A 12,409-nucleotide genomic window follows, 5' to 3' on the forward strand; every position below is an offset into this window, starting at 1 on the left:
GGCCCAGAGGCCACAGATTGAACTCTCCCGAATCTCTTTTACTCTCTGTGAGACAGGTTTTCTCTGTGTAGATTTGGCTGTCTACTCACTGTGTAGACCAGGCTGGCCTCGAACTCACAGAAATCTGCCTGTCTCTGCCTCCTGAGTGCTGGGATTACAGGTGTGTGCCACTGCCACCCCAAATATGTATTTTGAAATTTTATTTTATGTGCATTGGTGTTTTGCCTGCATGTATGCCTGCGTGAGAGTGGCAAATCTTGGAGTTACAGAGTTGTGAGGTGCCATGTAGGTGCTGGGATTTGAACCCAGGTCATCTGGAAGAACAGTCAGTGCCCTTAACTTCTCAGCCGTCTCTCCGAGCACTCTTGAATCTTAACAGGACTCTTAAGGTCAGGCATGGTGACCTGTGCCTGTAATCCCAGAGCTGGACTGGCTGGAGCAGAAGAGTTACTGCAAGTCTGAGGGTCGCCCAGGCTGCAGAGTGAGACACTCCCTGTCTCAAAGGGTCAAATAGTGAAGCCTTGGGATACAGCACAGTGCCAAAGCATCTGCCTCGTGGGGGAAATCCTGAGTCTTATCACAAACGTATCTGATTAAGTAGCTCCTCCTGATGTCCCCATTTCACAGACCGAGGGACGGAAGCTCGGGGGTTAAATGGCATGCCCCGTACCACACAGCCAATGAACAGCTGGGCAGGATGTCCCCCCTGAGCCCCCAGATGTGACTGGCATTGTCATGATTGCCTCCCAAAGTCCAGCTACAAAAAAAAGATAAACACGGGGTCTGACTTGTGAGTCTGGGAGACCAAAGCTTGGCCTGCAGGAAACATCATTTCTTTTGATTTTTTGAATTTTATTTTTGAGACAGGGTTTCTCCGTATAGCCTTGGCTATCCTGGACTCACTTTGTAGACCAGGCTGGCCTCTGCCTCCCAAGTACTGGGATTATAGGCATGTGCCACAACCGCACAGCTCACATCTTTTTTTAAAAATATGTTTTTATTTGTAGATTATGTGTAGCTGTGTAAATCTGCATGTGGGTAGGTGTTGGAGCCATGAGAGGCTGGAGTCATTTGACTCCCTAGAGCTGGAGCCACAGCACCCTGATATGGATGCTAAGAACTAAACTCAGGCCCTGTGGAAATGCTCCTAATAGTTGGGCCTTCTCCCCAGCCTGAGAGGCATCATTTATTGGGGGGGAAGAGAGGAAGGGAGGAAAGAAGGAAACAAATGAACAAGGCAAGTTTAATTTTTTTGGTTTTGTTTTGGGGGATTTTTGGTTTTTTGTTGTTGTTGTTCTTTTTTTTGTTTTTGTTTTTTTGTTTTTGTTTTTGTTTGTTTGTTTGGTTTGGTTTGTGGTTTTGGTTTTTGTCAAGACAGGCTTTCTCTGTGTTTTCTTGACTGTCCTGAACTCACTTTGTAGACCAGGCTGGCCTTGAACTCACAGAGATCCAGTTGCCCTGCCTCCCCAGGTACTGGGATTAAAGATGTGCGCCACCACGCCCCCGGCTCTTCTCATCTTCTTCAAAGGGAGCCTTCTGCTTCTCTATGCAGCAGGAGGAGCAGGTCTGCCCTTTTCTGCAGGCCACATTACTTACGGACATACCCCATTCCTTTTTCTGCAAAATGGAAGTGACTAAGCCAGCTCTACCTTCCTTACCTGCAGAACTAGTGGGTACAGAGACTGCTGTAGGAAGAGCAAAGTGTCACATTTACAAACACAGGATGCATTTATTGATTTATTCATGGTCCTTTGTGTCCTCCCCCCCAAAAAAAGAAGGATTCCAGGTATCATACTGTGAGCTAAAAATAGGGTCTGTGGAGCTGAAGAATTGGCTCAGCAGTAAAGTGCACTGGCTGCTCTTTCAGAGGACCGGGACTCAGTTCCCAGCACCCACACTGCAGCTCACGACCTTCTGTGACTCCAGTTCTAAGGGATCCAATGTCCTCTTCTGGCCTCCAGGGACATCAGGCCCAATGCAGTACCCAGCCACACACAGGCAAAACACCCGCACACATCCAACAAAAACAAACACCTTAAGTTGAAAGGAATAGGTTCCATGATAGAGCTAAGAGAAATCAGTGAGAGAACAAGCCGAGCCAGGGAGAAAGCTATGTTATGGGGGCTCATGCTCTAGGGCCCAAAACAGAATCACAAAAGGTGCAGGAGCCCCAAGATGGGACCACAAGGCTCGTCTTGTCCCGAATGTCTTGATGAGGGACTGGGGTTTAGCTCAGTAGGGGGCGGGCCTGCCTGGAATGCATGAAGCCCTGGGTTTGATGCCTAACACCCAGCACGGTGGTGGACACCTGTAATCCCAGCGCTTGGAAGGCAGAGGCAAGAGGCACAGGGCTTCCAGGTCATCCCCAGCTACCTAGGAAATCTGAAGCCAGCCTGGGCTACATGAGACTATGTTTTAGAAAACTTCAAGAAAGAATTCTGTGGGATCAAAATAATTGGATTTCTGTGCCGTCAATAATCCCCCATTCTTTTGTTTTCATGATCTCCCCCAGATTATCTATTTATTATTATACTTGACTAGAAACTGGACACCAAGTAAGATATTGGCAAAAAAAAAAATCATGTTTTTTTTTAAATGTAGCTGGATCTAAGCCAGGGTATATATGAGGTTCCCTCCAGCATCTTGGCTTATATATCTGAAACATATAAAAACCACGAAGACATGAAACCCATCTGAGCAAGCCATAAACACACCGCTGCCTTTGCCTTGGAACTTGGAGCTATAATCTGCTGCCCTGGAACAAAACTCAAACATAAATCAGCTCCCACCGTATTTTAAAACCAGCTACGAAACTCTTCATTTCCTGCCTGAAGTGCTTCTGACGGTGAGTGATGCCGCTCTCGCTCGGCCCTGCTCAGAAGAGGCTCCCTCGGGGGCACTGCTGGGGACCGGAGCCTGGGATCACAGTTCAGGCTAAGTCCCGGAAAGAGGAGAAGGGTGGAAGGAAGCATCTGGAGCTTGGGCAGAGGCCAGCGTCTGTAATGCTGTTACCCAAAGTTGGATGGGGCTCTTCTTCCCGGCGTTCCTTACCAACCGGGAGGCCCTCTCTTCATCACTGCCCACCCCAGTCTCATCTGCGCCCTCTGACCTAGAACTCCTGCTAAGCCACCCCAGAAGCCCTAGCATTTGAATGCAGCAACCGTAAGCACCGGGCAGCTGGCACTTAATTATACCATGTCTGGCATTCGATATTTCATCTTGTCAGTCTGACTCTCTAACTAGATTAACGATATCTTGAGGGTAACGATGGGATCGTTCTTACGGCGTATGTCTTACCTTACAGTTAACCGTGGCGCCTTACGTCTGGGCACCTTTCGAACAACAAGCTCAGGACAACAGGATGGCAGGCCGTCTAAGCTGGCTTCTCCCACTGCTCTTTTCGTTTTGTAGAGAAAGAAAAAGCCAAAAGGGAGGCTTGACCAGCCCAAGGTTGTGCCGTGAGAACTTTCCAGAAGTGACCAAGCCTCCTGCTTGCCAACACACATGTTCTATTTGCTTTAGCCACTCCAAAACCCTAAAAAATAAATAAATAAATAAATAAATAAATAAATAAATAAATAAATAAAATAAAATAAAATAAAATAAAAATAAAAAAAAAGACAGTTCAGGCACACACACACACACCTCACTTGGGAACAAAGACACACCCATCCCCCAGGACTCCCATCCGCTCCTGGGCAGGACTGGCAGGCTAGGTTGCAGTAAAGCTCAGTGAACTGCCTTGGTGGGAATCAAAGCCAGGGTGGAGTGGGGTGTGCAAAAACCTGAGTGGATTACCTGCATGCCCGAAGCCTCCCTTCACATGCAACAGGGTCAGCAATCTGTGCTGCCCTGACACGTCAAACTGTGACGGACGGCCCCGCACAAGGTCAAGCAGGGAGAGGAAAAGGTGAGGGCCCTCTGTAGAGAGATGCCTGTGCATTCGGGGGGTGGGGGGGGGCGCTGTCTGCAATAACTCCACATTCCAGGTGTTTGCCTCAAACTTCAAACAACAGATGTTCTATGTTTTAATGTGAAGGTTAGCAGAAACCAGGCTCAAGGCAAGGGAATAAATGGCAGCAACTGGTACCCAAAACCCAGTCACAGGCTGGTGGCTCCTCAGTCCTGCAGGCTTCCCTGGCCACTCTGCAGCTGCAACTTCTTAGCAATCCTCACAAGGGACTTCTACCCCTGGTGATGTGCTCACTTAACAGATGTGAAAACTGGGCTCTGGGAAACTGAAGTACCTCGCTCCGCATTGCCACTTTGTACAGCTGCTAAGGGACAGAGGTGGGGTTGGGGGGCAGGATGGCTTCACTGTAAAAGTCCTCCTTTTCACTATAACCCACGAAAACAGAGACTTGGATTCCAGTCCATTTTGAGTTTGTTTGTTTTGTTTTGTTCTTTGAGAGAGTGTTTCCTCTGTGTAGCCCTGGCTGTCCTGGTAGTTCCCCTGTAGATGAGGCTGGCCTTGAACTCAGAGATCTACCTGCCCCTGCCTCCCAAAGTGTTGGAATTAAAGGCATCTGCCCTTTTTTTGTTTTTGTTTTTGTTTTTTCTGAGAGAGGGTTTCTCTGTGAAGCCTTGGCTGTCCTGGAGTCACTTTGTAGACCAGGCTGGCCTCGAACTCACAGAGATCCACCTGCCTCTGCCTCCTGAGTGCGGCACCTGGCTTTTTAAAAGACTTATTTAATTTTATTTATGTGCTTGGGAGTTTTGGCTGTGCACCATGTGAATGCAGTGTCCAAGCATGCCAGAAGAGGGCGTTGGATGCTATGAAGCTGGGGTTACAGGATGCTGCTAGACACCATGTGGATGCTGGGAATGGAACCTTAGTCCTCTTGCTAGGTCCTCTGCAAGAGCTAAAATGCCCTTACCTGTGGTTCCCTCTCTCCAGCCTCTCATCTTGACCCAGGCCTGGTTGGAAAAACATGAGGCTGCTCAGGGAGGAAAGCTGAGCGCTTTCCTGACTTTGCGCGGGGCTAGGAGGAGGAAATGTGACTGGCATGAGGCACGCCCAGAGCTCTGTGGCTTTTTCTTGGTGCCAAAGAAATGCAGAAGGAGCCACTTGTAAAAGAACACAGTGTTTTTCCTCCTCTTCTCACCTCCCCTGGGCCAGCGCCTGTGATAATTGGGAAGCAGAGTCTGCTTTTTCTGGGACTGGACCCAGTGCTGGAAGAGTGTTTTGACAATAGGGGTTGTTGATTGACAGCTGATAGACAATGTTCTTGAGGAAGGTTTTCCTGTGCCGGGTGTTAAGCTGAGAACTGCACTAAACAACTTCAACAGCCTGCGTCCTGCTCAGGTAGAATTTACTGCATGTTCTCTCCGTGGGTCGCAGTCAGGCGGCCAAGTGAGATGGTATCTCAGGTCCCTTCCAGCCCCATCACTCAAGGACTCTATCAAGAAGCAAACACAGATCTGAAAACATTTTTTTCCCCTCCAAACAGTGAGTGGGGTTATTATTCACACGGAGAAACAGGCTCCGGTAGGTACAGAGATAACTGACTGCAGAGCAAGGAGCTTCCATTCTGGGCTCGTCATCTTTGACCTGGTAATTCCACCCGGGCAAATTTATCTTTCGCACGGAACACAGAAGGACAGAACTGCGCTTGCAGAGATGTGTGCTCTGTTCACTGAGCACAGAGATGTTCCACCCTAGGATTAATGTCCAGCACAAGAATGGAATGTATCGAGGCCAGCCTGGTCTACGAAGCAAGTCCAGGACAGCCAGGGCTACACAGAGAAACCCTGTCTTGAAAAACCAAAAAACAAAAACAAAACAAAAAAAAACCCAAACAAACAAACAAACAAACAAAAACAAAAAAAAGAAAGAAAGAAAGAAATTGAATGTATGAGTCGGGAGCAGTGGCACACGCCTGTGATCCCAGCACTCAGGAGGCAGAGGCAGGTGGATCACTGTGAGTTTGGGGCCAGCCTGGTCTATAAAGTGAGTCTAGGAGAGGCAAACGCTACACAGGGAAACCCTGTCTCAACCCCCCCTCCCAAAGAATGGAGTGTGTTTACCTGATAGCATCTATGACAGTTTTTTTAACCACACCCCACTCCTTTAGACCACATCTACCTACTTGGTAGGGTTTTTGCCACACACTCAAACACACACACACACACACACACACACACACACTTTTTTTTTTAAATTAAAAGCATTTTTTAATTGTTGAGGTGTCACTATTGTCCAGGCTGATTTCAGATGTGTGGGCTCTAAATGATGCTCCTACCTCACTATCCTAAGTAACGGAGACTACGCATGTGGCCCATCCTGCTCGGCTATCTACAGTAAAACCAAAAACCACAATACTGCACAGATGCTGAAGGTACTGACTTGTAAAACTTTGGTTGCAGTTCTATGTTCTGTGATAGGATTATAGTGAAAACATCTCAGAGACCACAGGTCTAAGCTCGGTACAATACTAAGCATGAGCAAGCCTATAAAGGAACGCAGAGAACAAGGTGAAAGCCAGCAAATCGTAGGCTGGACAGCGCATGCTGCTTGCCCTCTCCGTGTCTCCTGTGGTGTTCTCTTCTCTCCAGAAAACACGGCAAGACGGAAAGGCTTAACAGCACAAGGCCATACTAGAACTCAAAGAGCAGAGTGGGTCAAGTTGGGGCGGAAGGAGCAGGGCTTGCAGGCTGAGCATCTTGTTGAGGGCACATCCATCCTGCAGCGGCCGTGTTTGTGAGGGCCATGTTTGACATAGGACTGACAGAAACTGTGCAGAAACCGGCCACGGTGGCACACGCCTTTGATCCCAGCACTCAGGAGGCAGAGCCAGGAGGATCTCTATGAGTTCAAGGCCAGCCGGGTGTACAGAGTGAGTTCCAGGACAGCCAGGACTGCACAGAGAAACCCTGTCTCGAAAACGAAACAAAGAAACAAACTGTGCAGGTATGCTCCTGAACGATGCAAAACTGAAGATGTTTTAAAAAGAAAGAAGGAAGCTGGGCGTGGAGGCGCACGCCTTTAATCCCAGCACTCAGGAGGCAGAGGCAGGCGGATCGCTGTGAATTCGAGGCTAACCTGATTTACAAAGGGAGTTCAGGACCACCAAGTCTTCACAGAAAGAACAAAAACAAACAACCCCAAAAACAAAAAGAAAGAAAGAAGGAAAGGAAAGGAAAAAGGAAAGAAAAAAGATCTCAATGTGTAAAGAGGTCTCTACGCACTGAAAGACCAGTTACTATTTCTAGGCAGATCTTATGCCCTGAGACTTCCAACTAGAGGACGTCCCTCACAAACATGGCCGCCGCGGGTGGACGTGCCCTCAACAAGATGGCGATTGCTGTAGCCCCGCCTTTTTCCTCAGCGCGGGCCAATGAAAAAGAAGCACGAGGATTTGCGCGTGCGCAGTGCGACTTAGTGGGCCGGTCCAGTACCGGGACACAGCAAGCAATATGACTAAAAAGAAGCGGGAGAATCTTGGCGTCGCTCAGGAGGTGAGGGGAGATGTCGGGTTGGGGACACGTGGTTAGTCACTGTGTTCTGTCGCAGGGGCGTCGGTCAGCCCGGCGGCTGCGAGGTCGAGGGGCCAGCGGGAGGAAGCGAGGGAGACGTGGCTTTGGGAGAGGCCTGGACGAGGCAGGGCCCTCGAGAGCCTCCCGAGGTGAAGGGGCATGACCCGGAGGTGAGGGGGTCACGATGAGGAGAGCCCAGGGACGACGGTCCAGAAGCCAGGGGATCCCGGAGGAAGAGATGTGGAACGGGGACCCTAAACAAGACAGTCCATAGTGGGTATTCTAAGGGCAGAGACTCGGAAACTGAGGCGAGACTTCATAATTTAGGAGTAGCCAAAAGGGACAATGGCTACCAAAGGTGTTGGGGACATGTAGGTGAGGGGACCATCCTGGAGCTAAGACTCAAAGGTGAGTGTGCTTCTGTTATCCGTGTTGCTAGTGGCTTAACCCTCTCCAGAGGCGGCCAGTTTTTTCCTGTGGGATGTCAAAGCTTGTAGCTTGGAAATTACTTCGAGGATCTTTGGGAATCTGGAAAGAATTCTAGAATTGGCGTTAGGGAAAGCCTTTAAAATATGTTGTCATATGCGAGACGTGGTGGCGCACGCCTTTAATCCCAGCACTTGGGAGGCAGAGGCAGGCGTGTGAGTTGGAGGCCAGTTGGTCTACAAAGCGAGTCCAGGACAGCCAGGGCTACACAGAGAAACCCTGTCTCGAAAAACCAAAAATAAAATAATAGTTTGTCACACATGAAAAGAAGCTACTCTTCGCTTGCATTCTCAATGAATCCTTGCATTCCTGTCATGTTCATATAGACGAGGGAACTGAGGTTCTAAGTAAAACGCAGGAGCTGGGCGTGGTAGTGCATGTTTACAGTCCCAGGACTTGGAGAGCTAAGGCTGTAAGATTGTGAGTTCAAAGCCAGCCTGGGATACAAAGCAAGACCGTGCCCCAAAGAGGGAAAGGAAATGAAAAGGTGGAAGTGGTGAAGGTGACAGAGCAGAGAACGAGCCTCAAGTGGGCTTCCCAGAAGTGAGGACTCAGTTCCTTTCGGTTACCATAGAAAGCATGGGCAGCCTGGGTCCCATAGGGCTGTGACCCAACATGTTTATAGATGGCAGTATCAGGGGTTTCCATGTCGGGAGTTTTGGACACTGCTGGGGTCATCTTCCCAGAGGCTTCCTACTGATTCAGTAACTCTCAAGAGTCTCCGCTGTAGAGCTTGCAGAAGAGGAGGCAGGACCGTTTCTTACATCGCAGGAAACTCAGGAAGACCTGACTATGTTTTACAAAGGCTATGCGTATCCATGCTAAGGCTGGTGTTGTGTATGACTGTCCTGGGAGCCAAGCCATGGCCACCGGAGGAAGTTCATGTTGACTGTTTACTTGCCACATGGGGGGTTTAAGGGAGGGTCAAAGATCCGCACCTGAGTCCCCAGCCTCTCCCTATGTCTATCACCTGTTGTATGCAACTCTGCTTTAATTGCACATAGGCTCAGGGCGGGGCCACAGTATATAGCCAAGGGGGCCGGAGCTCCATCCCAGTGGCTATGGGGAAGCCCTCATCCCTGTCAGATAAGGTAAAGCCTTCCAAGTGTGGGCTGTTGGGGGAGGAATATTGACACCCCTGTAAGTAACCTCTCACCCACTCTCAAGAAAGCCCAGTAAACCCAAGAGTGAATCTTGTTTGCCGTTGGAGTTTTGGAGGAGGGGTAGGCATCGCTTATGTCTCCTCCTGGGAATGAATTTTAGCAACAGCAGATGACTGTAGTAGCATCTCTCCAACCGGGTATTGGCCTGCTTGATAGGCTTAAAAAAAAAGTTGTTGGAAATGTGACTGTCCTTCTAAAAGACTAAAGCATGCATGCTGAGAGAAGCTGACAGTGCAAGCGTGGAGACCTGACAGCCTGTATTAGAGCACGGTGAGCTGCTGTAACAGAAACCCCAAAACTCAGAAGCTTCAAGACTGAAAATGTCATTATCTCTAACAGCCTGGAGCAGAGGTCAGGAGACCTTGTGTAGAGTCAAACAGTACCTACTTGAGCCTCTGTGTAGGATGCCTCTGTTGCAGCTCTCTTCAGCCTTATTCACTGTCGTATGTCTGCTGGCCTCAGATCAGTGCCAGCATATTTGCAAAAACAAACAGGCAGCTCATGGGAGTCACCTGAGAGCCGTGTTTCCAGCTTCGACTGAGCAAGTACGGCCCTGCCCTGTTTGGGCTGTCGTGCCATAACAAATGTCCCTTTTATGGGCTTTCTAGTGCCATGATTTTTGCATTTTTGTGCTCTTTATTGGTGATTTTGCTATTTCAAGGGATCCCTAAGCACAGCTCTAAAGTACTGCCTAGTGTTCCAGAGCTGTGATGGGGCTGGTAGGGACAATCGGTTTGTTAGATAAACCGCTTTTCAGGCCTGAAACAACTCGACACTACATGATGCCCTGGGCAATGAGTTCAGTGCTAACGAGAATCGTCCGTTTATTAAATAAGATCTCTTTAATGGAAACACACATCTGAGAACGTTGTATGTGGATCAGTTGATGGAAATGTTGACCAGAGCTTTGCAGAAGCCCAACCCACTTCAGTGTTTGCTAATTCAATATTGGGTCAATTTTAAAGACTGTAAGTGCTGGGGCTGGAGAAATGGCTCAGTGGTTAAGAGCATTGGCTGTTCTTGCAGAGGAACAGGATTGGTCCCCACCCTCCACATGGCAGCTCGCAGTCTCTCTACCTCCAGTTCCAGGGGATCTGATGCCTTTTTTGGCCTCTTTGGACACCAAACATGTATGTGGTACACAAACATGTAAGCAGAGCATTCATAAAATATAAATAAGTCTTGAAAAAGGTTAACTGTCATAGCCAGTAATGATAGCATATGCCTGTCATGCCAGCACTTAGGAAACAGAAGGGAAGATCAGGAGTTCAAGATCACCCTAACTACAGAGCCTAACCCATGCTACATGTGATCCTCGCTGAGGTCAGGCCTTGTTTAAGCTAATTGTGTGCTTAGGTGACTGAGAAAAAAACACATGAGTTTAAGGTCACCATAGACGACAACAGTGAGAAACATCTCAAAAACCAAAATGCCCTTCTTTGTAAGAAGAGAAGTAGTGGATGTTTGGTTCCCAGGCCCTCACTTGCCAGCCTCTAGTCTAGTGCACCTGGGGTCCTGCCACCTTATCAACAAGGCAGGACACACCTCAGGGTATGTCCTTGGTCAGGAGAGGGTAGAAATGCCCACTGAATTAAGGACCCTGAGCCCAGACTGCCCGCTTTCTTTAAGAGCCAAGGTGCATGGCCCCACTACCTACCAGGGCAGCTGGGAAATGGGCTCCTTAGCCAAGAGCCACATGCTCAGCTGCAGCCTGATGGCCTGGTGAGAAGGGGTTGGCATGTCGTAGGGACCAGGTCTCCTGCACATCACACCTTTTCTCCCCGTGCAGCTGTCAGGTGCCCAGAGTGTGCCTGGCGTAAGGTGGCCAGCAACAAAGGCTGTTCCTGCTTCATGGCCTGTGCAGGTCTGAGTCCATCCCCTTCTTCCTGCTTTGGTTCCCTCATTAGTAACACTGAGGAATAAACTGTCTTGTCGGGCAGACACAGTGTCTGTCTACCCGTCTGTCTGTCTATCTACCTGTTTATGCTGGATCTAGAGCCAGGCCTGCCTGCCTGCTAGGCAAGTGCTCTACCAGAATTTTAAGTATTTGAATTCAACTCAACATGTAATCTCTTAGTACCCTTTATTATTTGGCGGGGCGGTTTCGAGGCAGGGTTTCTCTGTGTAGCCTTAGCTGTCCTGTATTCGCTTTGTAGACCAGCCTGGCCTCCAATTCACATTGATCCTCCCGCCTCTGCCTCTGGGATTAAAGGCGTGCGCCACCGCGCCTGGCTCTCTTAGTGCTTTGTATGGGAGCAGCTCCACCCGTTCTGCAGCCTTACGAATGATAGGGTGCTGGCTAGGTTTTTTTGGTTTTGTTTTGGTCAAGTTGACACAAACTAGGGCCATCTATTAAGAAGGAACTTCAAGAAATTACCTCCATGACAACGACTTGTGGGCAGATCTGTGGGGCATCTTCTTGATGAATGATTTTACGTGAGAGGGCTTAGCCCACTGGGAGCAGTGCCAGCCTCGGGCAGATGGTCCAGAGTTGTTTAAGAAAGCAGGCGGAGTGAGCCATGAAGAGCAAGCCAGTAAGCAGCTTCCACCATGGCCTCTGCTTAGCTCCTGTCTCCAGGTTCCTGCCTTGAGTTCCTTGAGTAAACTGTAGGTTGAAGTTAACCCTTTCCTCCCCAAGTTGCTTTTGGTTGTGTTGTTTATCACAGCAATAGAAGAGCAAATTAAAACAACTTGGTACCAGGTTCCTGGGTAATTGCTGTGGCACACCTGACCATGTTGTTTGGGGAGGATTGTGGAGGCATTTGCAACCCTGGGCTGGAAATACCATTAGTGAGCAAGCTTAGTGGGCTGTTCCAGGAGCTGGGAAATAAATAAGAGCAGATCATGGAGGGTCTGGCTTGTGGCGTTTCAGAGCAAAGACAAGACTTGACCAGGGCTGATTGTGTGCTGTTTTGTATTGAGAATCTGTGCCTCTGGTCAGCTGGGACTCAAGAGCCAGCTGTGACATAATGAGACCAGCACAGTAGGCAGGTCCTCTAGCACTGAGCTTTATCGCCAGCACATTTTACCTCCTCAGTAACACTGCGCTTCCATAGATGTTTGCACGGATATTTGAAATATCGGTAAATAGGTAGATGTGTAAAAATATATGAGCCCGCAGGTATCCTTGGGTTTGTCTCTAAGGTTACTGTTTGCTGGGATATTCAAGGATTTGAAACCTGTAACCCTGGGCCTTCCTGGCATCCGGCTGTTTCTCCGCTTCCTTTTCTGTCTCCCCCAGCGGGTCTGAGTATTGAATGTGCACTGGATGCTCACTAGCAGTA

At 49.0% G+C, this 12,409-nt stretch overlaps 1 protein-coding gene across 3 annotated transcripts in view; it reads left to right on the top strand.

Moving 5' to 3' along the window:
- The first annotated feature begins 7,377 nt into the window (after nt 1-7,377).
- CCDC167 (coiled-coil domain containing 167) overlaps nt 7,378-12,409 on the top strand; it is a 29,001-nt gene continuing 23,969 nt past the window's right edge. For all 3 annotated transcript variants that reach the window (XM_084753163.1, XM_084753164.1, XM_084753165.1), the window contains exon 1: nt 7,378-7,458. In XM_084753163.1, coding sequence (XP_084609289.1) covers nt 7,417-7,458 — 42 coding nt within the window. In that variant the 5' untranslated portion in view covers nt 7,378-7,416. The remainder of the gene's footprint in view (nt 7,459-12,409) is intronic.

Source organism: Acomys minous, assembly GCF_964271855.1.
Source record: "Acomys minous genome assembly, chromosome: 13".
NCBI lineage: Eukaryota > Metazoa > Chordata > Mammalia > Rodentia > Muridae > Acomys > Acomys minous.